Below are 27,999 nucleotides of genomic sequence, written 5' to 3' on the forward strand. Positions count from 1 at the left end.
AAACTGACCAATGACAACAAATGAGCTACTCTAAGGTAGGTGGAGCTCATAAAATGGCCAGTGAGTGGAAGACAGGTGCATCTAATAAAGTGGAAAGTTAGAGTTTAATACTATGTTTAGTTGATGTTGTCTGACAGCGTAGTTGCATAAGAGCTTTGATTTCCCTTTCTGTCTCTCTTCCTCATACTAGTAAGTCTCATGCATGCTTACAAAAAATTTAAGATATGTATATTGATATATTGACGATATATATATATATTCTGTTTTTAAAATATATATATATCACTGTTGTTGGAACAAAACCTCTCCAAATTGGTAACTTTACAGGAGAAGGAAAAAACCTTCTTTACTTTCAATGTAAGTCAATGGAACCAGACTTTTTTCGAAGTCATTTTGGGTCATTTCTTTTGGTCCATTCATCATGAAATACACAAACAATGTAAAGGGCAACAGGCATTTTCAAATTATGTCAAAAACTGAAAAACGACAAAAATGGAAACAAGAGGTTTTCGCCCGACAGCAGAGATATTTACATATACATAAGTAGATACCTTAATATTATTCTTGCATAAGGAAGGTCAAAAGGAAATAAATGAAAGACTTTCCAAGACTGGAGTTCATGAAAACTATCACAAGATTCAAAGAAAATGGGACTCTTTACAGCGGTGCTAGACCAGGTAGACCACTAAAACTGTCCCCATCAGATAAACAGCACCTAAAGCTTTCGTAGAGGAGAAAATCAAGCTCCACTCTTCCTTCAGATGTGGAGTAAAGTTTTGGAATAATGAGTCCAAATTCCTATTTGGGATTACGTAAAATGGAAAGCAACTTCTAAGAAGAAAAAACATCCCTGCAGATTCTTTGAAAAACTGAAAGCAAATCTCCTGAAAAGAAGCTGTAATAAAGGCAAAGAGTGGACATAGCAAATAAACACAGTGACCCAGTGGAAAATTTACATTGTAGTTAGCTGTTGAGGAGTATTGTGTAATTTTCTGTTGATGCTTTTTCTCTCCGATGCTGAAAAATGTCTTGTAGTTAACGGCTGTTTCTCCTGAAAATGGAAAATTAAAGGGTGGTTGTGGAAGGGTGGTCTTTGACTTTTTCCCTTCATAGTAATCACTGATAGGTCTGAATTTCATGTGCACCTGTTCTGAGTTGTCCATCATAAACGGTGTCTGGAACGTTCAGTCCATTGAAAAGAACATCCCTAACGCTTGACCTATTCACTCTGATCTCACACTGTGCTTAGTTTCTTGACATAATGAGATTTTAATCTGTCTCTCAGTGCCCTTCTAATGTCTATCCCCCCAAAGGAGCGTTAAGACTAGCAGCAGCCTGCCAGACAGCACATACACTCTAAAATTAGCCCACTTGCAGGGAACCAAGTCATCTTCTCCCTGTTTACCCTTCCATCTCTCACACTCTCCCTCTTCCCCCTCCTTCCCCTGTCACCTGACATGGTCACATTGCCCTGTGGGTCTGGAGGGGGTCGAGGAGGCAAAGGAAGAGCCTGGTCTGAGTATTCAGAGCTCATTTACCCGCTGGCGGGACAACAAACAACACAACAAGCCCCACACCTACACTTCCCACCTGGGCTTGGGCGTGATGGAGCTGGGCCCAGCAACAGCAGCAGGAGGATCGGGTGAGGATGGCCACGCCCTCCTGGCTCGCTTCGAGCGAGCGCTGCGGCTGGTCGTACGTGATCTCCACGTTGATGTTGCTGCTTTCAAGCGGGTCGTTGAGCAGCGTCTGGACGAAGCCTGCAAAGATGCGGAACCCCTGGCCAACACGGTTGCCAAGCTCCAGGAAGAGAACCAGCAGCTGAAGGAGAGGCTAGAGGCTCTTGCACGACTGGTGGAAACCCTGCCTGGCACACAGATCCCAGCAAGTTTCCAAAAGAGCCTTGATGATCTCCAGCCTCTCCAAACCAGCCAAGTCCAAGCCCAAGCCCAAGGCCAAACCCAGAGCCAGGGGGGTCAAAGCTGCTTCCCAGGAACAGCATCCCCCATAGAAGAAGGTGCGATGGATGACCAGAACAGCACCTACTCGGCCTCTGGATCTGTGTGTGTGGATTCGGTATCTACCTCCTCCAGGAGCTCCACTTCTGCATCCACTGTTATCATGGATACCAGTTATCAGGCCAGTGTAAGTTGTTCTTCGTTCGTGCAGTATGTGCTATAATAGATCAGTGTTGATCAGTCAGGCCCATTTGCAGTACAGAACTTTGAAATGATGTTTGAAATGATATGGAAAAAATTTTCTGTTCTGAAAAATGTTACGGAGAACATCCTTAAAGTCACCAACAGCACAACCGTGATCATTTATCAGGCTTCATTCAGAGCTGTGTTACCATTATAGGTGGCATATAGATCTATAGATCTACCACTGTCCTCTGCATGCAAACATCATGCGGTCAGGAGTGTGGCCACGGATAGGCCTGGGCCTTCCCAGATTGTTCCCAGGCATACCTAATCAAATGGGGAAATAATATTGATTCGGCTGCGTTTTTTAAAACAATGAAATTTGCTTTCAGTGAGTGCTTAGCTACCCACCATTGCCTCAAGTCTTTTTATCAGCACAGCAGTGTTTGTATTTGATTTGTCAGTTATGGTCAAAAGATGTACCTGGACATCTATAGAAGTGAGGTCCCATCTCCGATAGAGTCAAGCACGACATTTTCTATGCATTTTTAAGCCTAGAACAAAATTAAAAGCATCTTTGTCGTAAATGGTCAGCGGCTTTGGTACTTTAATGCTCTTTTACTACAAAAGCTAAAACGGGCTGTCAAAATGTTAATATTAATATCTATATACATATATGCATTGAGTCATAAAAAGATAAAGGTTTTAAGTTTGTGTGTTGTTTTTTCTTGACATGTCCACTGTCTGATCTTAATGCTGTTATGTTTACATCAAGCGTATATGTGCTTTATAGTCAAGGGTGCTGCACTGTTCCTTGTGAATCCAGTATTTTGGTAGATGGATACACAGTCTTGCTATTTTTTTGTATCTGCATAGTGTGTAAGCATTGAAAGAGGTAGGTAGGATGATGACTGCACTGCTGTTTACAATACGCTGTAGCCTGATGTTGACATTATGGGACATGGCGCACTTGGAAGCATCTACCAAGTTGGCCTTCATACTTTTCCACAGGCCTACCTAAAAATGTATTCCTGCATTCGCCACTGCATATTCTGAGTAGTTTCACAGGCCTGCTATCTACAGCTTGCAAACACACAGGGATAATATATATCTTGCACAAATCTCAGTATATAACTGTATCTACAGTGTCAGTGTATTCTGCTGTGGAGAAGTTCCTCATTTGCTTTATGACAGGTAACTGTGCAGATGATCCTATTGGTCCTTGTGGTGTTTTATTCTGGACTAACAGAGCATTTACATCATCATTTACCAGGTCCTGAGCTTTTTAATCCCACTGTCTGCTCACTCGTAAATGTTTGGAACCCTGGTCAAATTACATATAATAGAAGTCCTCTACAGAGTGCACTTCTGCACAGTTACTGTTCATTTACTGAATTTAACATATTGGGAAAAATAAAGAATAACATGTGGCCTGTGCAAAAGCTATGGCACATATTTAAATTTGCTCCATGTAGAGGATGTGTTAACTTATTTTTACATGACAATGCCCTCGTTCACAAGGTATGAGGGGTAACTGAGTGGTTTGATGAGTATGAAAATGAGGTAAATCATATGTAATGAGCTTTGCAGTAAGCAGATCTCAACCCAGTTGAACGCCTATAGGAGAATTAGGACTGATGCGCTCTCCACCCCCATCATCAAAACAATCAAGGGAATATCTTATAATAATAATGGTCTTCCATCCCTGCAGTACAGTTCTGAGTTCTATAAAATCAAAATCTAATCATTCCTATATGACCATTTTCAAACCTCTCTTTACCACTTACAATTAAACTGGCTATTTTTGTTGCTGTGACTTTAAGACTGATATATATATATAAATGAGCTCTGTTCTGATTGGCTGATCTGTGTTGTGCATCACCAAAATCAGTCCAGGCTGAAACACTTTTCATAACTTCAGCATTAATGGGCGGTGCTTTTTATAGAGACCTCTAGGGGGCACTAGAAGCTTCGTTCTTCCCTCTGCTGCTGAACCACAAGACTTCGTTAGCTTGTGCTTTAAATGCTAAACTAATGAAAATGTATGTGATTTCAATGGGCCTATGTAGCTTAGGTTTACTTAGAAAACTAAAAGTTAAAAGAGCAGAATGAACCAGCATAAACCGTCATGTAATTCATGCTAATCTGTGCTGTTTTTCCACTTTTGGCATTAATTTAAATAAAATGTGCCCAACTTGGTTCCCAGCATCCTGACAGGGTTTTAAGGGTTAACTCATCTTTAACATGGTGTGGCTTCACAGTGGAATGTGCTGTGAAACATACACTCGTGCTCCTCTCACTCGCCAGATGTCATGTAGTGATCAGTCTTACAGATCTTGCTCTCTCTTTCTTTAGCTGCCCCTAAAATGCCTCATGTATTTTTAGAAGGGCTGATTGATGTCCTGTTCCTCCAAGATTTAGCTCTGGATGGTGTCCTTCTCCTTTCATGCTCCTAAGAGTGGGCGACATGGTAAAAATATCACACAGTACTATCACAGACGGAAATTATGGAAAGTCTGTTATACTCTATATGGCCAAAAGTATGAGAACACCTGACCATCACACATAATGAGATTGTTGGACATCCCTTTCCAAAACCATGGAGTTGGTTCCCTTCTGCACTACAACGGTCTCTGCTCTTCTGTGATGACTTTCCGAAAGATTATGAAGTGTTTCTGTGGGAATTTGTGCCAATTCAGTTAATTGTGAGGTCACGCTCCGATGCTGGATGAAAAGGCCTGGCTCCCAATCGATATTCCAGTTCATCTTAAAGGTGTTCAGTGGGGTTGGGGTCAGAGCTCTGTGCAGGCCACTGGAGTTCCTCCACACCAAACTCATCAAACCATGTCGTGATTGACCTCACTTTGTGCAGGGGCCAGAGTAATGCTAGAACAGGAAAGGACCTTCTCCGAACTGTTGCAACAAAGTTGGAAGCGAAATTACCTAAAATGTCTTTGTGTGCTGTAGCATTAACATTACCCTTTCCTGGAAGTAAGGTGCCCAAATCCTGAAAAATGGCCCCAGCCCATTTTCCCCCCTCCACCAAACTCTACTGTCGGCACTACGCATTCTGGCAGGCAGCATTCTCCTGAGATTCACCAAGCCCAGGTCCATCAGTCAGACTGCTAGGTAGTAAAGGGTGATTCATCACTCCAGAGAACACATTTCCACTGCTCCAGAGTCCAGTAGAGGCATAAGTTACACCACTCTAGCCAACAGTAATCTTGACTTGTGTGCAGCTGTTCAGCCATGGAAACCCATTTTATTAAGCTCCTTAAGAACAGTTCTTGTGCTGATGTTGCTTCCAAAGGCAGTTTATAAGTCTGTGCTTCAGCACTGGATGGCCCCACTCCATGAATTTGTGTGGTCTACCATTTCATGGCTGGGTTGTTGCGGCTGGGTGCTTCCATTTATTAGCACTTACAGTTGACTGGGGCAGATCTAGCAGGGCAGAAATTTCAGGAACTGACTTGTGGCAGAGGTGGCATCCTATTACAGTACGATGTTTAGTCACTAAGCTCTTCAGTATGGCTCATTCTACTGCCACTGTTTGTCTATAGAGATTGCACGACTAAGTGCTTGATTTTATACATCTGTTAGCAAAAGGTGTGGCTGAAACACCTGAACTCAATAATTAAGAGGGCTGTCCACATACTTTTGGCCATATAGTGTATACCAACACCACCTACTCAAACTCAGACTAGTACTGCCAAGGCAACTTTTTTTTTTACAAAGCTTGCTAGTAGGTTGCCAGTCTTTTTATGTTAATTCATTGAACAGCGGTGTCAGCTGTTTAGCAATAGGCATATTTTGGCTTCTTAAAAGCCTCATAATTCAGACGATCTGGTGTAATTTGGTGAAAGAATATCCATAGAGCGAAATGTACTATTTTTTAGTTTACCACAGGAAGCAGAGTTTTCTAATATGGGCATGACAACAACTGCAGAACTACACAATAACACTTAAAATAGATTTAAGTATGCTTTTTCCAAAAAGGATATACATAATTTTTGGAAATACATATATATAATGTTTACACTAAACATACCTTCATGCATATTAAATGACAACATGAGTGTATTTAAATGGTAATCAAGCTATGGATGAATATATATTCAATGCATTTTGTTGTCACTTTGTGTATTTTCTTTAGTTTAAGTATGTAATTTGTAGACGTAACTGTTATTATACTTGGAATATATTGTAAATATACTGCTGGATGTACTGATAAACTTCAGTGATACTTATTGAGTTATACTATGACAAAAAATGCACTTAAATGCATTTTAAATTATATTTTAATATCAATAAACAAATAAGTTCAACAAATAAAACATGTACTTGAGTGTATTTAAGTATAGACTTAAATATGTTATGTTGGAATAACTAAAAATAAACTTATATGTACTTTAATTATAGGTAGGTAACTTTTAAATACAATCTACAAGTGCTCTTCTGTTCTAAATCAGAACAACTTATGTTGCAATAAAGTTAACTTAAGAAATAGTTAAGACTCAAATTGAATTGAACTACACTTGAAAAATATTTGAAAGTTATATTCATAATTGAATGCTGGTTATTTTGGGTAATCTTGCAACTAAAATGCAACCAAAATGTACTTAAGCATAATTTAAATGTCAGCACCTTGTAATACAGTTCATAAATACACTTAAGCTGAAGATTAAAATAAATATGCTGATATTTAATTATGATTTATGAATAGTTGTATTTCCTTACAGCATACTAAAGTACAATTTGAAGTGTATAATTTATTTATTTGTTTTTAATTTTAAAAATTACTTTTGAAAAATACAGGACATATACATATTTCCATAAAAAACATTAAATAAAAATGTACTAGTATTCTCTATGTACTTCAAGTATAATTTTGATTTATTGAAGTTTGCTGCTTTTGGGTAAAGGGGAAAACTGAGCAGTTAGCAATCAACCTACAGACACCAGCACACACACTTAGTGTCACTCCAGGCTGGGACTTAAGACGACGTAGAGGGGTTTCAGTGGCTTTCTTTAGAACTTATGAGGGGGAGTTCCTTTGAGCGTCTCACACTCACACAAGTTTCCGTTTGGGTTGCTGTATTCTATCTCTCTTTCCTCATCGGGGGCGCCACCAGCTGTTCCCGGCTCTACACACCCACACACACATGCACACACACACACACACACACACACACACACACACACACACAGAACAAGACTCAAGAGTTCTGATATGAGCCCACAAGTTTCCAGAAGAATGTATGTATATAAAAAAATAACATAATGGGTACAAATAATATTTCTAAAACAGCCTTGGTCGTTATAGGTCAAAATATAACAGAGCCAGAAAACATCTCATGATTCTATAAATATCAAGAATATAAAATTACATGACATTCATATAAATAGGCATGTACATATATTTACACTTGACAGCAAAATCCTATTAAGAGAATGTTACCGAAATGTACATGGTCGAAAATAGACCTACTCCAATGGAGCCAATGGAAATCTGATGTTTAAAACGCCCATTTCATGGAAACTGAATGTTGCTTATTTGATTGAACTAAAAGAATTTGATGTAGCATTTAAACAATACTAGTTTCAAAAATGTGTCATTCAATCTTTGGTCCTTAGAGTCCATATATGGAAACTAAGCAGCCAGTTTTTAATTCATTGTTTCTGTGATGTTACAAAAAACAGCATATTTCTATATATACACCTGTTCAGCCTACAGCCAGGCCTGGATCACCCAAGGGGCCCGAGCCACTAGGGGGCCCCCCAAGCAATTATGAGAAAATCCAAATAGCTGTTTTGACTTGCGGTGGGTACTTTACTAGCGGCACAATGTAAAAAAAAGGAACTAATGTGTCATTGTGATATGGCCAGTCATGATCCTGACACTCTCCACGCTTGCCTCAATGTTCATTTCATTTTCTCCTCCAATCACTGCTTAGCAACCGTTCAGCTATCCACCAAAACTTCAGTCAAATTTTCAGGTTTTTTTTAGCAGTGAGCTAGCATTAGTTGAATGTATTTTGAATCTGAAGCTCCATAAATTTCATAAAATGTGCCTGGGGGGATCTGTGAAAGTGAGACCTGATACTTTGGCAGAGTAGAGGATGACCATTTCCACAGACAACTATAAAATGTCAACCTCATAAGCTAAAGAGAAAAGTTGCATCATCTTTGTCACCAGTGAACTGTGATTAGAGGTAAGATATAAGAGGAAAAAGGAATTTCCTGCTCACTTTTGGCAGTATGCTTTAGCCAGGATGCTGGTTTTGTTTTTTTAAGTTTACTGGTTGATTTCAATTTGTCATCTTCTTTGGAGTAAATGCCGTGCTTGTCAAGAGCAGATTCTTTTTAGTAAAGTATTGCATTGGTTGTTAGGTTTATGTTGAGCTGTGCTCTCGTTATGTGTGCACAACCTGTTGTTATTGCTATTGTTTTGTCTCTTTACTTTATTGTGGTCACATGCTCAACACCATGCTTAGTGTGTTGCCATCATGGTGTTGCATAGGCCTTGTGTATCCTGCTGTGATCATAAAAATATCACTGATCACCCAAAAAAGTAGCCAAGTAGGGGCCCAACAAATTTTAGTGCCCAGGGGCCTTTAACTTGATGATCCGGGTCTGCCTACAGCAGTTTAGCTCTGTCCATTCACACTGATGTTATGAGATAGATCACGCCACTGACAGTAATGCTTTCTGTTTAGCTCATTCTCTCTTCTCTTTTCTCTTGTGTAGCGTGGTCAGATATTTGAATTTGGGTGTAGCATAGAGAAAATGTGTGCAAAAACCATAACCAAATGTTATGCGAAAACTGTTGTTTAAGTTTAAGCTAGTGACCTGCTGCCATCAAGACTGTTTCTGTTCCATGGCTGGAATAGCCACTAGGGGGAGAAAGAGGAGAAAGAGGAGTGAAATGATATGCCCAGGTATGACCTTTTACAAGTTTAAAGAGCTTCAAATATAATATTAAATATTATAAAATATAAAAAATTTTTTTCCTGGAACCATACGTCCAAGCTAAGAACCATTTAGCTACCAATCTGGGAGGGTGAACTGCCAATAATGCAACAAAATTGGAGCTGAACCTGGAGAAAAATGCCAACTCTCAGTTCTGTTCTTAGTATGCTGCCATCGTGGTGTTGCATTGGTCTTGTTTAACCTGATATCATAAAACAGCCACTGACCACCCAAAAAAGGTAGCCAGGTAGGGGCCACCAAGCATTCGTGCCCAGTGGCCTTTAATTTGATCATCCCACCCACGTACACTCCTGGCCATGGATGGCTGTAGCATCACTGGGGACTAAATTTATGACAAGGCCAACACTTAGATGGTCGCGCCACTTAGGATCCCAAGAACCATTTCATTTTAAGTGTAGTTATGTTATAACTTAAGTTTGGGGGGCGGAGCATGCCTGAAACCCCTCCTTGTTCCAGTCTTACATCCTACGAATTCACATCCTCACCTTACGTTCCACTGACAAAGGGTTCGCAATCCCCACCACCACCCCATCTCCTCCTAGTTCCTCAGTCTGTATTAGTCCTACTTTAGCTATGAGGGGGGTCTGGCCTTCTAGCTACAGACAGAAGCTGCCCAGAACTCCAGCCTAAGTTCTCAGAGTTCTCTCTCCTCCCTCAGTCAGTCTTCCCTCATGCTACCACCATGTGTGCATCCAGACCTGCAGTCTCTCCTTAGAGCAGATGCATGAAAGCCAACATAATCTCTTTCTGTTTCCTATAGCTGATAAGCAGAAAGGAAGAGGAGCAGGAGGAGGTGGAGGTGGAAGAAGAAGAGAAGCAAGACCCTTTAACTTCAGCTGGGCTGGAGAATAAACCTGAAAAAGAGCAAGGTGACTGTGTGTGTTTGTGCAGTTTGAGTCAGAGTTAGCTCCACTTCATAAAGCATAGCTTAAAATGACTGTAATGTTCTTTTGTCCAATTAAATTCCTTTCAAGAATCAGAGGAAGTGGTGCCACTGGTCAGGAGCGAGCTTGCAGACTCTCTAACCATGACACCCCCTCAACAACTACCTCTTAACACAGTGCCTAGACCTGAGTCACCTGTAGGAAGCGGTGGGCGAAACTCTCTCTTTCAATTTAACCTCATTCTCTCTCTTAGCCTTTTACACTATTCAGCTGCTGACTCTGTATTTTCCTGACCTCTCTGAAGAATATTCAGGATACTCTGGATATTCTGGATACTCTTCAGTGTCAACATCGGTAGGCATGACTCCCAGACAGCGCCCTGTGACTGCAATGAGCAGAGCGAGAGATCTAGCTGTTCATATGAGATCCAAATCACACACGACTACCAGTGATAATCGTGCCCAGACTACTCTGACCAGCCAAAGCCTTGCACAGTCTTCCACAACGCTGATGTTCAACCAGTCAGCTTCAGATATGCCTACAAGGAATACAGTCATAGAATCTGCCCTGGCAACTGGTGAGTTACCTTCAGATGTCCATTGCTGCCATGTAAGTACTGGACAGTGATATATACTATGTGTCCAGAAGGTTGTAGATATCTGTTTATCCAACATTTCTCCTGAAATCAGGGGTATTAATAGAAAGTTTGTCCTCCTTTGCTGCAGTACCGCCCTCTACTTTTCTGGGAAAGCTTTGCATTAGATGTTAAAGCATTGCTGTGAGGATTTGATTGCATTCGGCCACAATAGCATTAGTGAGGTCAGGTACTGATGTTGGATGGTTAGTTGTGGATCACTCCAACTCATTCCAGAGGTACTGAACGGAGCTCCATCACTCCAGAGTTTTACTGCCCAATGCTTTGGGAGCTTTATACTGCTTAAGGTCACGCTTGGCATTGAGCATGGTGACCTCAGGCTTCTTTTGGCAACTCCTTTATATGAAGATTGTACAAGATGTTTTTGCAACTGAACACATGTCTCAGCAAAGGGGGCATCTGATTATGTTTGGAGATGTAGGGTTGGTTTAAACCTAGTCCTGGACTGCACATCATTCTGAACGGAGATTCTGCAAGAAACAAACCAAATGGAAAATCTAGTCCAGGACTAAGTTTAATCTCTGTCCAGGAAACAGACTCAAAGTGTACAGGCTAATTCCTGAATGTCGAACAACAGGCATAACATACTGCTGAAGTGCCTCAGCTCTAAAAACCTGTTATCTGCTTCTCCTTCATCTTTAGAGAGCCAGGAAATGAAGTCATCAACCAGCAGCCAAACTATGTCCACTGTTTCAGTAGCAGGGCCCCAAACATCTCAAGGTCCATTAAGCCCCAGGTCTCTGAAGACTTGGAGGACACAAACCAACCTGAGCTCTACTCTTAACAAGACCATACCACCACCAGTTCAGTTTAGCCAATCAGCTACAGGTATCTCTTCACCAGAGCTAACCACCAAATCCCATCTTGTAACTGAGTGAAGTGAATTTGGAGATTCTGGAGATTCTGTAGATCTTATGTTGTTTCTCTCTTTTAAACCAGAGAAGTCTTTGGAAGGGCTGGAAGTAAAGTCAGAGAAAAACAGCCAGCAGACACCAGATGCTACCTTGGCAACAACAGTGCAACCGTTTGGTGATATGACTGATCCCATAGGCCAAAGGTACTCAAGAACATCAATGAACCTGAGCTCTACAACGAACATGATGCAACAGCAAACAGAGATTGATCAATCAACATCTGAGAACCTCACACCAAAGGCAGTTACAGGAATGTCTACCTTTGTTAATGGTAAGTGTAGCAGGTACCCCCCCCCCCTTCTCCTTTTTCTACACATCCAATCATATTGACATTCACAACTTAAATATCCAGTTCCCACACTTTACTAAGTTGTGGCCACAAGTTAATTATCTCTTTTCCAAACTTTATCAAATTGTGGCCATGACTTAATTATCGTGTTCCCACAACTTGCTGGGTTGTAGCCACACATTAATTATCTTTTTTTCCTTTGTACTACTATGTCACATACATAACTTAAAGAAAGGAAAGAAGACAATTAAGTTGTTTCCACAACTTATCAAGGTGTGGGAAAGAGATAATTAAGTTGTGGTAACAACTTAATTAGCTTGTTTCCACAACTTACTAAGTTGTAGCTGCACATTATCTCATTCCCTTGCCCTGCTAAGTTATGATCATGACATAATATGCCATTATTGGTAAGAAACAAGAAAATACGTTGTGGCCACAAATTAATTATCTCATTTCTTTATTTCTTCTTTCAACTTTATTAAGTTGTGGCCATGACTTAATTATCTTGTTCCCACACTTTACTAATTTTTGGCCACAAATTAATTGTCTTGTTCCCATGCCTTTCTAAGATGTGGCTATGGCTTAACTATCTTGTTCCCACACCTACTAAGTTGTGGCCACAACTTAATTATTTCCTTCCCATGTCTTACTAAGTTGTGGCCAGGCATTGGGATCATTTTCTCACACCAAGTAAGTAAATGCCACACATTTTTTTATATGTCCTCTTCATCTTTCATCTCTTCTTTTTCCCAAATGCTATCCTTTCATCTCATCCTGCTAACCTTGCTTCAAATCAGAAAACACCCTGGAGTCCCACGAAAAAAAGTCTAAGGTCAGCTTTCTGGAAAATGGCCCTGCAATGAGTCTTAAATCTGCACAAGCAACCAATCAAAGCGCTCTGAAACAGTCAGTATCATTCAGCGAGGCACCATCAGATACATCTGCAAGTGATCATCATGTCACCCCTTTCACTATTAAACAGCCTGACAGTGCCACAACCAAATTATCAGATTCTTCCTTTAAAACCGGTGAGTGCTTTTCCTTTTTTCCCTTTTCTCTTTCTGGTGAAGATTAAAGTTCTCTGTCTGTTAATGTTCAAGAGATTCTGAAACCTCTGCTACATTTGTCCCTCCTCTGTTTCTCCCAGAACGCGTACTGTCATCACAAGTAATCAGGCCGACAGTCAACGTTCAGTCAGACTTGATAACCATGACAATACCACAGCAACCGGTCAGCACTATGACTGTACCAATGAGCCCCAAATCTCTGAGATCCACCAACCAAAGCCCTACTCCATTTAAATCAACATCTAGAGTCTCACCTGTGGTTATGAGACAGCCAACAACTTTTGGCCAAACAGCTTCTGAATCCAGTGGATCTGTAAGCAGCCACCATGTTGCTCCCTTCTCTGTGACTTCTCAGGTGGCTGCCTCTTCTACAAGAACTTTTGGGCCCTCCTTTAGAGATGGTGAATAAAAAACCTTTCTTTGTTTTTCCTTTATCAACACTCATTTGTCATTTGTTGCTGAAATATTTCTGTATCTTCTAGATCATTCTCGAGCAGCCAGATCAATCGCTCAACAGGAAGATTCAGTTGCTGTAACTCCACCACAACAACAACCTCTAAGCACTATGACTGTTCCTATGAGCCCCAATTCGCTGAGATCAACCAACCAAAGCCCGACTCCATTCAAATCAGCATCAACACCAAGACCAGCTGTCGGGTCACAACTTAGATCTGGTAAGTGATGTAAAAGAGTTACTCCTGGCTTGGTTGTTTAAATGTATTTCATACTAATGCAGCTGTATCTCTTCAGTCCAAATGGTGGACGCCCACCATTATGAACTGGCAGGTTCTCAAGTTAATGACTCATCTTCAAATCTGCCTCCATCAAATTTAAATGTTAACATGAGCGCAAATTCTCAGACTAAACCAACCAGTGTCATCCCAGCTTAGCTTCTGTCCACCAACCTGAAGCCCACACTATCTATTACTTCTAATTTCAACCCCGCTCAGCCTGGTTCCACCTGCCTGAATCCTACCAAATCCCCTACAACCACAAAGAAAGTACTGTTTAGCCAATTAGCTGCACCTTCACCAACGCCTGTCACTCCTAAGCCTGGTGAGTTGACATAACATGTTCTCCCTAGGAACTAATCCTACAATGCTCATCATCATCATCTTAGCCGCTGTGTCGGTGCTGGAGCCTATCCCAGCGCTCACTGGGTGAAAGGCAGGAAACCCTGGACAGGTCATCAGTCCGTTACAAATTCACACTTACACCCAGGGACCGTTCAGCATCTCTAATTAGCCTGACTGCATGTCTTTGGACACAGACACAAGGAGAACATACAAACTCCACACAGAAAGGACCCTGGTCACCCAGCCGGGGAATCGAACCCAGGCCCTTCTTGCTGTGAGGCGACCACACCGCCCAACTTTAAAACTGCATTATACAAATACTATCAGTAACTGATTACATATCTTACTTATAACCAGTTATTTGTTCTTGCATGGGGTAACACCTTTGAAACCATGAGAAAACAATGTCTTCTATAGGCTAACAGATGCATAAATCAGATGATGATTATGCATATTCAATAGATTTTACATTAGCTGTAACTGAGAAATAACTGTTTTATTTACCTTTTTATCCTGAATCCAATATGCAGCCTAACTCACATACTAGTGTACGACATAGTAGGTTTAAAATAGTAAAGGCACTACTGGTGGTTTGCTAATTTCACATGCTAGTTAGTAAAGTATATGAGACGCAGCCAGAGAATGACATGCCCCCACAAGCCCCCCAATCAACCCAACACGCTGCCTACGCATGTGCGAGTAGGGTGACCATATATTGGTTTTCAGAATGAGGACACTGAGGGCAGGAGATGTATGTTAGACATTTTAGGTTATTTAACATTCCCAGCCAGTTGCTTTTTTGCCAAAGAGAGTGAGAGAGAGAAGGAGGTGTCTACAAATTCCCACCCCTAATGTAATGTCTTTCTTGTATGTTGTTCCACCAGATAACTCTTCAGGTTCTGATAAATCCACCTTCAGTAACGTGTATCAAGAGTCTCCCACCACGGCTACTCCTCAGTCTCCTGTGTCCTCCATGACGCGAATAAGCCCTCAGATACCCAGAAGACTGATGACTTACCACCCTACCCAGAACTCAGCTACCACTTTCAGTCGTGCCCAATCTGTTATTCAGCTCTCAGCAGCCGAACTAAACAGTGCACAGTCTTCGAATATAACCTCACAGCTCAGCCGAGCTCAGTACTCAGCTTTACCACCAACCACAACCCAATGTGAGCATATGTTTTTTTTTTTTTTTACCTTCCTTTGCTCTTGACTGTGCATTAAACAGAAATCGGTTTTTGTGTTCAACCAGATGCTTCTCCAGCTCAACAGGAAGCGAAGTCAAGTGTGGGCAACCCACCTGCAGTCTCTCGTACTTTCTCACAGCCTCAGCTGTCCATTGGTTCCCTAAGCAGACGTGCAGAGTCTCCATCTGGAAGTGGTAAATCAAATGCATGACTTTTACTCTGATGGGAATTTCAGACATTTTTCAACATTTCTGTATAATTAAAGCTGCGCTATGTAAGTTTTTGGGGATTTGGAGACCTCTCTGGTTGAAATGTGTAATTGCACGCAACATGTGGAAGAACATTTTGTAAAGTGGGTTGTGCTTCGGGTCCCTTTCCTGAGTGGATGAATCAGATGATTGCGAGTGTGTTGAAAGAGGACGGATGTGAGAGAATTATCTACTATTGTCATTATATCTTCATCGGTATAATGTTGATTTTGTTTTAGAGATTTAAACATCAATTTGGACCTTCTTTTTGAACCTGTCTGAGTGGCGTTAATGCGTAATGACATCCCAGCTAGAACCTTTTAGTCCTAAAAATGTTCTGAGAATATTACACGCATGTTCTATTAATGTTTTCAGTGTGTTTTTTTTTTTATTCCCTGACAATGTTTTCAAAACATCCTCTGAATGTTGCGGTTAAAACATTACGTCTTAGTTAACATGTAATCTCATAGGAATATAAATGTTAAACATCTTTGAAACGTTCTTTGAACATTAGATGAAAAGGTTTTCTTTAAACATTATTGGAACTTGTAGGTAATGTTAGCTTAAGTTTTGGGAATGTTTCCTGCTAGCTGGGTTATGATGTGGTCTAGAAAACTACCAAGCCAACATCTCTGACTTTTGAACCATTATTTCAGGCCTTACAGGGCACTCACAGCAGTGCACATATACCATATTTTAACCTCGTGACTCAGTGCTGCTACTTTTTTCCATTTTAACTAAAAGTGTTACCTAATGCATCTTTAAATAATGAAGATGTAAACAGTCATGTAGATTGGTTTCATATAAAAATCATCCTAAGAAAACTTTATCAGAATTGTCAGAATACTCAGAATTGACTCAGAGTCAGAATCGTTCACAGTGGTGGTGATAGGAACCAGACGTCGGAGGAGTTTAGTGCATCTAAAAGCTACCTCGCAGAAAATGGTTACATGAAACTGTAACAAATACGTTGCGCATTGGCTGAGACGGCTTTGGCCTACAACGTATTTTTAAAATCCATTAAGGATGAAGTACATGCAGTGTGTTGTAAGTTAAATTAGTACCCAAAGAAAACATTTTGTAGAGTTTACTGCTAAGACACACTGCTTATGGACAAATTGTTGTGCTATATTAAAGGCTTTAGTTAGCCATATGCCATACAGTAAGTAAGGCTGTAGGCTAACAGCTCGCTCTACACTAAGCTCATGTCTGCACTCGCTTCAGGCTCCGACTGACCAGTTCTTCCTGTTGTAATGCATAAACAAAGCGAAGGATGGCTAGCCCCTCCTTCATAATAAGAGTCTTTGTCACAAATATGAAGAAAAATATGCCAGAACTAACATGCAGAACCTTTCTCAAAGGCGTAACAACATTTACCACTATTTTACCATCTTCACAACTTGTGTAGACACATGTAGGCTCACTGGTCATTTTGCTTATCAAATAAAATGGCTATATTTACTTCGTAGACATCTTGACCTTTGGTTCCTATCACCACCACTATGAAGAAATCAGCACATTTCTCTACAGCAAACACTGGACAAAGAAAGTTTGAATAATTGGTGGAATTCCCTTTTCAGTTACACCCTTTATTTACAGTACACATTGCTTTGGATTTCACTGGAATAATATATATTTTTTCTTCACTCAGAATACTCTGGCTACTCTTCAGTGTATTCCTCCATGTCTCAGGAAGTGAGGCCATCAGTAAACAGTCAGCATGTGACTTCTGGCCAGCCTTCTGCAGCTGCTATAACTCGCATGAGCCCCAGAACTCACAGGAGGCCAGCCAAACCTGACAAAGCACTGTCTTCTTCATCATCACAGATGGGTACTGCTCAGCTAGACATCAACACCTACTGCATCACAATGTGGGCTTGTAATGTATACGTGTACATGACTGGTACTTTCCTTACATGTTAATTCATTATAGCCTCTTTCTGCAGCCCTTCTGGCCATTGTGCCAGCAGAGTAGCGACACTTATCCTGTTAATAAATGCAGTCAAAAAATTGTTTTACCCTGAGTCTGTTATGAGATTAACTACGACACTGTTGGCTCTCTGTGTATGAATTGTTGGGACTCAGTGTTGAGCTGCTAGAAAGCAATGAGGAGTGAAAGAGGAGGTGTACAACTGCCATGTTGACACACAACACACAGTTGTTGACTTACTCGCTCCCCTTCAAAGACAAAAATACAATATGCTACGGGTTTTGTACATCATACACATTTCCATTGACATATTTTCGACCAACATTGAAGGGCGTTGGGTTCTACCGAGGGGCCTCCAAAACCTGGGGAAAATGTATTTTATGGGTTCTGTGATGGCTGTCAATAAGCAGGACTCATCATATCCCTCCCTTTTATCCAATCAGATGTCTCTCCAGCATCACAGGACGTGGGGTCACTGGGGATGCCTCGCGTCTTCTCACAGCCTCAGCTGAATTCTCGTGCTAGACGCGCAGAATCGCCTTCTGGAAGTGGTGAGTTTTATCGCATTACTTCTACTTGTACAGAATGAAACATCTCCGTTAGTTATAACTGACCTTCCATGTGTCTCCTCTCGTCTGGGTAGAATACTCGGGATACTCCTCGGTTTACTCCACACTGTCACAGGAAGTGGGTTCAGTTGTAGATGGTCAACGTAACTGTGTGTCCGTAACCACAGCAACACCCCAAGCTCCTGTCACTTCTATGACCCGCATGAGCCCTAAGCCTTTCAGGAGACCAGCCGTTCCCAGCCCCGCTCTGCCTAACCCCTCCCCTCCACTAAAGTCGAAGGTTTTTGGCCAATCAACACCAAGCACTAACTCACATCCACCGATCACTGAACTTCCAACTAAGTCTGGTGAGTCTCTCCATCTGCATATGCATAATTATCTAATGTTAGCAAAGCTCTTCCACACTGCAATGTAAAAGCATGGTTTCCTAAGCATTTACTAATGAAGATTCACTACTCAGATGAGGAAGTTTTAGTATTTGCCTTTTAAATGATATAGAATATCATCGGGAGATTGCAAAACCACAGCCATCCATGGCCAAGAGTCCAGGAGCACATTATTGGCCTCTCGCTCTCTCTGGAGGCATGGAGTGCAGGTGCTATCCAACCCAGACGTCTGTTAGCTGACATAACAGATTTGACAGTGAATATTCTCCTCCAAGTGTGTGAAGCTGTCCAATGACTTAGTGGAGCTACAAAGATCTCAAGGAAGGAACAAGCTAGCTTTACCCTCCCAGCCTGGTAGCATCATGGGTTAGGGGGCTATCTAGCCATCTGTGAGCACAGAGTACTTGGTTCTTGTTACCAAAGCAACATCGCAGCCTCAATCTTCTACCACCAGCTTCAGCTCTAACCAACAATTGTAAACCTCAGACCTCACCAGCTTGCACCTTAGCTTTCCTACTGCTGTGCTACTGACACTTTGCATAAACCAGATAATCACCAATTATTTTCACATATATGGACACACACATATATGGCTGATATTTTATTTAATATTTAATTTTTGATTGTGCATTGTAAAGCAATGACAAACAGATGAAAGCAATGCACAACACTATTGGTGTTTGATTTATATTCTTCTGCTGTTTTTTCTTATTATTATTATTTTTCTGACAGATTTTTGTCCACCAACTCATACCTCAATTTTCAAGATATCAACACCATTCAAAACTAGAATGTTCGGTCTGATTGGGAACGGTGTGCTTGTGTATAGCTTTTTGATAAAATGTATGGTTTTCATACAATGTCTATATGATTTTTTTCCCATAGGAATGAAGGGGGTGAAAAATTGCATGCCCATCTACTGTACTTCTGCTTGACCAAAAGACACTGTTTCGCATACTATCTCAGCGCAGACCCCGATCAGTTCTTGTTCCTCCCATAGACTCCTATTCATTTTGAACAATACCTAGGGAGCACCTCACAACCCCTTAAAAAACACTCAGTAAACACTGTACATCATAGCAACTGCCAAGCAACTCCTTAGCAACTGCCGGGGATACCACAGCAAGCACTTAGCAAGACCTTAGCAATCACCTGAGATACCAAAGAAATCGGCCAGCAACACCTTAGCACCCATCTGGGATGCCATAGCAACCACCTAGCAACACCCAAGCAACCACCTCAGATACCATGGCAAGCGCCTAGCAACACCTTAGCAACCACCTGTGATACCATAGTAACCACCTAGTAACACCTTAGGAACCATCTGTGATACCATAGGAACCACTTAGCAACACTAAACAACCACCTGCGATACTGTACTACCCACTTAGCAACAACTTAGCAACCACCTCTGATACCATAGCAACCACCTAGCAACTTCTTAGCAACCATCTGTGATACCATAGCAACCACCTAGCAATACCTTAGCAACCACCTACCAACACCTTAGCAACCACTTAGCAACACATTAGCAAACACCTGAGATACCATAGCAACCTCCTTGGAACATGCTAGCAACTACGCGGAATATCATAGCAACCACCTAGCCAACCCCTTCAATACCATCGCAACTTCCTTGCAACACCCTAGCAACTACCTGGAATACCACAGTAACCAGCTAGCAACAACCATGCTACCATGTAAAATATCATAGTAACTGTCTGGCAGCACCCTTTCCTCGAAATATTTAAGCTGCACAATCACTGCATTTTTTTCAGGAAATGAACTATTCTGGTTACAGTGTGTTATTGCATTTTGCTATAAATTCAGTCTACTTCAGTGGTTATCAGCCTGTGGGCTATGCATCCCCCCCAGTGGGCTGTGCTGGTACTGCTAGGGGGCATTTGTTTTTTAGTTTTTTTAACTGTAAAATAGACAATGAAAACATTAAACCAAATGCAATTTTAAATATGACAAATACACCGACGGGCCACTTTATTAAGTACACCTTCTTGGAACTACACTCATTGTCCATTTTATCAGCTCGACTGACCGTATAGGAGCACTTTCTAGTTCTACAATTACAGACTGTAGTCCATCTGTTTCTCTGCATACTTTGTTAGCCCCTTTCACCCTGTTCTTAAATGGTCAGGATCCCCACAGGACCACCACAGAGCAGGTACTATTTGGGTGGTGGATCATTCTCAGCACTGCAGAGACACTGACGTGGTGGTGGCGTGTTAGTGTGTGTTGCGCTGGTACGAGTGGATCAGACACAGCAGTGCTACTCTTCTAGTGTTCACTTGTTTTTGTGTCCCTGTCCGAGCAGGCAGCTCCATTATGTCACGGGAAGTGAAGTCATTAATCAACAGCCAGTATACATCCATGTCAACACCTCAGCTGACCGGCACACATATCTCCCAAGACAACCAAGTCCCACGAGGCCCCAAGTCCTTCAGTAGGCCAACCAACCTTACTCAAGCTCAACTTGGTTCCACACCTCATTTCAACCCTTTGCTTTTCAGTCAGTTGGCGTCAGACGCAGCTCCTAAACCAAGCACAGAGTCTCCCAGCAGACCTGGTGAGTTCAATACATCTCCACCCCAATATCTTATACCCCTTTCCTTCTGCTGACCTGCTCTGACTTTGTTTCTCAATTCTAGTGTCTGCGGTGAAGCCATGGACCTCTAGCCAGAAGATAAATACAAGTTTATCCCGCCCTTCTGGTAGGATCCAACTCACTGATGCTACATAGCTTCCTCTCAGACACCTAAATGTATTTTAATGCTTTTTTATTCTCTTTTATTTTTTCAGACAAGACTTTAACCTTTTCCAAGTCAGCTTCTTTCTCTGATTCAAAAGAAGTCAGTGAAAAGTAAGGACTATTACTGGACTTTATGCATTATTTTTAAAATAAGTAGCATACATTATACGGCCAAAAGTAAGTGAATACCTGTCCATCACAGCTAAATGTGCTTGCTGGACATCTCATTTCAAAACCATGGGCATTAATATAGAGTTGCAGCTCTAACAGCCTTCTGGGAAGACTTTCTACAAGAGGCTATATGTGGGGATTTGTGCCCATTTAGTCAAAAGAGCATTGGTGAGGTCAGGAACTAATGTGGGATGAGAAGGCCTGGCTCACTGATGACGTACCTATTCACATGCACTACGCACAAAGGCTCTGTGAGTTTGCGTGGCCTAGTGCTTTGTGGATGAGCTGTTGTTGATCACAGTTACTTCCATTTTGCAATAATAGCACTTACAGTTGTCCAGGGCAGATCTAGCAGGACAGAAATTTCACTAACTGACTTGTGGCAGAGGTGGCATCCTATGACAGTGCCTGAGCTCTTCAGTGTGACCAATACTAATGTCAGTGTTTGTCTATGGAGATTGCATGGTTATGTGCTTGATTTTGTACACCTGTTAGCAATGGGCATGGCTGAAACACCTGAACTCAATAATTAGGAGAAGCACAATAATTGTCTACATACTTTTGGCCACATAGTGTATCTCCAAATGGAAGAAAAAACAGAATATGTAAAGATATGTAAACCTTCACATCACCTGTTTTGGTTTTGTTGTAGCTTCATGAAGAAGACCATCAGTGTGACTGCAGGGAGGAGTTTGGCGAAGTCACAGACGCTGCCAAGGAACATGGGTGTCCTGGGAAAGCAGGCCTTGTTTGAAAGAATGGATTCTGAGCTTAGCAGGTGTCTAGATCTGGCGATATTGTTTTTAGAATTGTGCAGCTTGTAAAGTAATACTTCGACTGTCTGAGGTTTGCTTTTTTATGGAGTTAATTTTCTGCCAAAAGTTTAAATAAAATAATAAAAAGCACAAGCAAATGTGCTGCTCCAAATCACTGACTTCACATTAATACAGTGAACTAACCTTAGAAATTTCAGCAGTTTAGTTCCATTGCCAGTGTGCCTAGCCTAGTTATCCCTAGAGGACACTGCACTGTAAAAAGTGGCTCATCAGATCTACTTAAAAATGACTTCATGCTGTAACAAGTAAGTTAACTAGTTTTATTCAACCTAAATAAATACTTTGAATGAACGATTCTTTTAATCAAAGTAATTTTTTGAGTTGAATAAAACTAGTTCAATTTCTTGTTACAACATGAAGTCATTTTTTAAAGTAGATCTGATGAGCCACTTTTTACAGTGTGCTAGGCAAGCTAGCGCTAGCATCTACAAACTCGAAAGGTGGTACAGCTTCGTTCACTCGTAAGTTTATGGTCATCAATGCCCAAAATAACAATTCTATTCTTTTATACATGTTGACACAGGAGCCATAAACGTGTTACATTTACAATTTTAAAAGAATATGACACAAATTGCTCATAACATCAGATATTCCAGCACAACACTGACTGACAAGGCAGCAGTCAGAACGACGGGTTCCACCATACTGGGGGCAGTTTATGCTGAGCGGCTCTGTGTTTTAAAGACCTGTCACTCCAAATCAGGTGACCCCCCTCTTCCAAGACCCGCCCTCTGTTAAAAAGTGCCAAAAATCAGAAGCAAAAGAAAAAGTTCAGAAGCAAAAGGGTGATTTTGAAAGCAAAAAACAGATCAGCAACATCAGCAAATAGAAAAACTGAAGCAAAAACGGGTAAAATGAGTAATAAATTTGAATCGGAATGAGTGGAAATGAGTAATAATCTTTTTAAAAAAAAATAAGTTTAACTCTCATTATTTGTATTTGCAACATACCTTGGACATTTTGATACTTAATATTTTGCTTGTGGATTTTAGTATTTTATTTGAAACTTTTGGCACAAAATGAACTCCATACTTTTCTAGTGTCATAGAATCAAACTTCAGACAATAAAGACAATAAACATATCTTGGCCAGTCAGCTACAAATGGGGAAAATTGTACATTTAATACACACTGTAAAAAGTGGCTCATCAGATCTACTTCATGTGGTAACAAGCAATTGAACTAGTTTTATTCCGCTTAAAATGAATGAAAGAAACGTTCATTCAAGGTATTTATTTAGCTTGAATAAAACTAGTTAATTTACTTGTTACCACATGAAGTAATTTTTTTAGGTAGATCTGACGAGCCTGTTTTTTACAGTGCAGACACAAGGCATATGGTCATAATGAAGGACTGTATTTGAAATGGACTCTCTTTCAGGACTAAGACTGCTGAATCAAAGCCTAAACTGAAACGATCTCAAAGCTGTGACACATCCAGCGCCAACAGCATCAAGCAGCTTCTGTTGGAGTGGTGCCGTTCCAAAACCATTGGCTACCAGGTAACACCTGCCACATTTGTATACAGTGATGAATGTCTTTGATTTAGAAATAGTGTGCTGAGTACTGACAGAAAAGGGCTGGGTATGGGGCACTTTTGTGTTTGAATGCATAGAAACTCTGGCAATCCATGTATTTTTCTCTCCTCCCTCTCTCTCAGCACATAAACATTAATAACTTCTCCTCCAGCTGGATTGATGGAATGGCCTTCTGTGCTCTGGTCCACTCTTTCTTCCCCAATGAGTTTGACTACAGTGAACTGAACCCTGCTCACCATAAACACAACCTCGATCTAGCCTTCACCACTGCTGAGTAAGTGTGTGTATGACTGCATGTTTGTTTCTGTACATTTTCAGGATATAGAAATGTCCTGATTATGTACAACCCCATTTCCAAAAAAGTTGAGATGCTATGCAGAATGTAAAAAAAAATAGAATGCAATGATGTGCAAATCATGTAAACCATATTTTTAAAGGAAAATACTATAATGACAACATTTCAAATGTTGAAAGTGAGAAATTTTATTGTTTTTTAAAAAAAAATATATGCCCATTTTGAATTTGATGGCAACAATATGTTCCAACGAGGGCATGTTTACCACTGTGTTTCATCACCTCTTCTTTTAACAACACTCTGTAAGCATTTGGGAACTGAGGAGACACTGCTGTAGTGTTGAAAGTGAAATATTTTCCCTTTGTCCCTTTGTCTCCTTTGTCGTCTTTTTCATTTCATAATGCACCAAATATTTTTCAGTGGTGACAGGTCTGGACTGCAGGCAGGCAGGACTCTTTTAATACAGATCCATGCTGCTGTAATGTAACAGGACACTTTTCCACTTCCCCTCAGTCCATTTTAAATGAGCTCAGGCCCAGAGAAGGTGGCGGTGTTTCTGGATCCTGTTTACATATGGTTTCTTCTTTGCGTTTTAGAGTTTTAACTTGCATTTGTGGATGCAGCGACAAACTGTTTTCACAGACAATGGTTTTCAGACGTGTTTCTGAGCCCATGCAGTGATTTCCACCACAGAATCATGTCTGTTTTTAATGCAGTGCTGCCTGTATTTTATGTAGAGAAATGTTATTCTTGAATTGTTGCACTCTGTGCCCACACAGTCTTTCACAAAGTGGTGAACCCCTCCCCATCTTTACTTCTGAAAGACTCAGGGATACATTTTTTAATACCCAATCATGTTACTGACCTGTTGCCAATCAACCACCAGGCATTTTTTTAGCATTAATAATTTGCACAGCATTGCATTTTGTTTTTAATTTGCATTTTGCACAGTGTCCCAACTTTTTTGGAAATGGGGTTGTGTTAAAAGCAGCAGCAGCATCAAAATAGTCCTAGCAAAGAAAGTGTTTTTTACAGAAGCTGCATGTTTTATTTTCTAAAGTCAACCTGAAATCAACCTGTCACTGGTCATATTAAATAACCACTGCTATGGAATCCCAGGGAGCTGCTAACATGTTGCTAGGTTGTTGCTATGACATCCCAAATGGTTGCTAAGATGTTGCTATGTTATCCCAGGTGGTTCCTAAGGTGTTGCTTGATCATGGTATGTTATCCCTACACAATATATGTATGGGCTGTGTGAGAGATGTCATTTCTGACATATGTGGCAGTTAGATTGAATTTTTTTCAATATTCTGTCATTCATTTTCTATGGGAGAAAAGTGTTTGAACAAACGCTGTACACAAATCATACTTGTGTACAAAAACTGTAACCCATGAAACTGGTACAAGAAACATAGAATAGGGCTTTGTGAAACCAGCTTCATGGCAAGTGGTTCTGAATTTTTGAACACTAGTGTATTTAATATGAAATATATATTTCAAATACACATTTACATACATCACTGTAGGAACAAAAACTCATATCTCCAAAATGGTAACTTTACAGAAGAAGGAAAGAACATTCTTGAGATGTAATGAAATGAAATTGTAATGAAATTTAATGTTTTCAAGCCATTTTTGTCCACTTCTGTTGGGCCGTTCATCATGAAATTTCAACACAATACAAAGAGTAACTGGAGTCGTTAAACTATGCAAAAAGAATAAATAAATAAAAATGGAGATTCACGGTTTTTGCACAGCAGTGACAATATATAAAAAAAAGTCTCTTACATTTCTCTCTCCCACTCTCTCTCTCACTCTCTCTCTCACTCTCTCTCTCTCACTCTCTCTCTCTCACTCTCTCTCGCTCTCTGTCTCTCTATCTCTCTCAGGGAGAAGGCAGATTGCATTCGCCTGATTGAAGTGGACGACATGATGGCCATGGGACAGAACCCTGACCCCATGTGTGTGTTTACGTATGTGCAGTCCCTGTACAACCACCTCAAGAGATTTGAGTGACCGTCGACAGGACTGGGGCTTTTAGACTGAAAACCAGCATTTTTATATGATTTCTTTTATTTGATCTCTTCTTTCTGCCTTTTTTGTGAACTGCTCAGTTGAAAATGAAGTTGTTGCAGTTGCTGAATTAGCTTTAGGTCACTGTCCATCAACTTGAGTATGGAAACTGAATTAATATTATATGTCATGTTATTTGCACATCGACTGTAGCTCTACTGCTCAGCCTCTTGTAATCTTTTGTATTGTTGCAGCATGAAACCGAGTGGTGCAGCATAGATGATGTTAAAGATTAGTGTAGTAAAGGGGAAGCCCTCTGATTTTTCAAAATTTCTGCATAGTTTACTGGTTGAAATGTGAACAAAGGCATTCAAAGTGGTTTGACATGAAGTGGTTTGTTTGTCGAGAAACGTACCAACTCTGATTTCTTTACAGTGGTGCTGATAGGAACCAGAGGTCACAGTGTCTACTGCACAAATTATTTACTATCCAAAACTGACCAGTGAACCCACACATGCTTTCCAGTTTTTATATGTAACATTTATAATTGTAAAATGGTGGTAAATCGTCAAAAAATATATTTTCTAAAATATTTCTTTCGGGGGTATTTTGCCTTACCCCTCCACCATGATTTTTTAAAAGTTTTAAGCCAAAACATTATCTCAAAACTGTATAAGAATAATATCTAATGGATCAGACAGTGTAACCATTTCATGTAATAGCTTTCTATGAGGTAGTTTTGAGAGGCATAAAAGGCTTCGGACGTCTGGTTCCTATCACCACCACTGTGAACAATTCTGACTCTGCAAGTTTCTCCAGACTTTCACACTAACATTTCACATCAAACCATTCTGAATGCCTTTGTTGACATCTTAACCATTTATTTGTGCTTTCTGAAAAATTGGCAGAATTCCCCTTTAACCTATTAAAATCCCAGGTTTATTACATACTAAGGCTCATTATGCAATAACTACAGGGACTTCAGTGCAAACTGGCTGAGCTATTCTTAGGTTATAGAAGTGTGTAATGAAACTTTGGTGGCCATTTAAGGGGTTGATGCCCAAAGCAGGAGAAATACATACATGTTTTCACATGATTCTCACATTAGTGTGTGCTGTCAGATGCATATTAGGGAAGAACAGACTCTTGAGCAACACAAAAGGCCTATAAGCCATGGGAGAGGCATATACTGTAGCCATGGCAACAGCTGTGTTTGGAATAAAACATTAGTTTAACCCAAAAGATGCTCTGTAAAAATGTCCACTGATCCCAGTGCATAGCATTACAATAGCAGAGCTGACTGAGAGACAGGTAGATACGTGCGCTGCTTGGTTTTACAGGTCTTTCACATTAAGGCTTATAAGGTTTTACACTGAGTACTACAGTACAGTATAATGAGATTGTGAGCAGGACTGTTTATCAGAAAGGTGAAGAAAAGGTCAGCGTGTGTCCCTCAGATGAAAAAGGGACGTGTGTGTGTATTGAAAGGGAGTTGTTGTCGGGAAGGGGGGGGATTATCAGCAGCTTCATGGGGTTTTGGAAGAAATTGTGTGGGGCAGGTTGTGTATTAAGTGTGGACCTGAAGATGTAGCTGCAAATTCCTTTTGTCTCCGTTGTGAAGGGCGACGCTGGGGCAGACTGGATGATTGCTCATGGCTAATCGTTTTAGTAGAATTCAGCAGTGAAAATGAGACAGTTATAGCTGAGCTTAACTTAAAGGTAGTAACCTGGCTGCTTTAAAGTTTTGAGGATGTATTTAAGGGCTGGGAGAGTGAGCAGTCTTAGTAAATGCACGAAACTGAGAAATATTGGGATGGTCATTGTCCTACAAGAGTTAAAACATTGTTATTTTACTGCAACGAAAGTGCACAAGGCTGAATATTGGTGGAGAACAAAGCTGATCATTTCTGTTTCTGAACATTCTTTGAAATGTTGATAAAATAATCGCATAAATAAAGTGAATAAATGAATGAATGAATGTGGTATGAGTTGTTTGCTTTGTCTGTTAATAAGAGTACGGCTCAAACGTGATCACATGGTTTCAG

General features: G+C 40.6%; 1 protein-coding gene across 3 annotated transcripts; it reads left to right on the forward strand.

Moving 5' to 3' along the window:
- Positions 1 to 5: 5 nt before the first annotated feature.
- LOC118814792 (smoothelin-like) lies at positions 6 to 27,932 on the forward strand. Of its 3 annotated transcripts, none has more exons than XM_036580568.1 (22): positions 6 to 35; positions 1,486 to 2,145; positions 9,892 to 10,000; positions 10,106 to 10,222; positions 10,320 to 10,592; positions 11,313 to 11,498; positions 11,610 to 11,855; positions 12,671 to 12,901; positions 13,021 to 13,341; positions 13,423 to 13,614; positions 14,901 to 15,185; positions 15,269 to 15,397; positions 17,103 to 17,282; positions 17,825 to 17,932; positions 18,025 to 18,297; positions 20,666 to 20,917; positions 21,000 to 21,062; positions 21,151 to 21,211; positions 21,924 to 22,049; positions 23,487 to 23,607; positions 23,766 to 23,917; positions 25,831 to 27,932. In XM_036580568.1, exons 1-22 carry the CDS (start codon positions 21 to 23, stop codon positions 25,955 to 25,957), a joined length of 4,227 nt encoding a protein of 1,408 aa, XP_036436461.1. In that variant the 5' UTR covers positions 6 to 20; the 3' UTR covers positions 25,958 to 27,932. The 3 variants fall into 3 exon arrangements, with proteins under 3 accessions (XP_036436461.1, XP_036436462.1, XP_036436463.1); XM_036580569.1 differs by having other exon boundaries at positions 10,112 to 10,222; XM_036580570.1 differs by lacking the exons at positions 10,106 to 10,222; positions 10,320 to 10,592; positions 11,313 to 11,498; ... (1 more) ...; positions 12,671 to 12,901; positions 13,021 to 13,341.
- The last annotated feature ends 67 nt before the right edge of the window (positions 27,933 to 27,999 follow it).

This window comes from Colossoma macropomum, unplaced genomic scaffold (assembly GCF_904425465.1).
Source record: "Colossoma macropomum unplaced genomic scaffold, Colossoma_macropomum, whole genome shotgun sequence".
Lineage (NCBI taxonomy): Eukaryota > Metazoa > Chordata > Actinopteri > Characiformes > Serrasalmidae > Colossoma > Colossoma macropomum.

Excerpts from the sequence above, each read along its gene's own strand:
- LOC118814792 (XM_036580568.1), top strand. Across the intron at positions 13,342-13,422 it reads TGGGCCCTCCTTTAGAGATG|ATCATTCTCGAGCAGCCAGA; the intron begins GTGAATAAAAAA and ends TGTATCTTCTAG. Across the intron at positions 21,063-21,150 it reads AAGTTTATCCCGCCCTTCTG|ACAAGACTTTAACCTTTTCC; the intron begins GTAGGATCCAAC and ends TTATTTTTTCAG.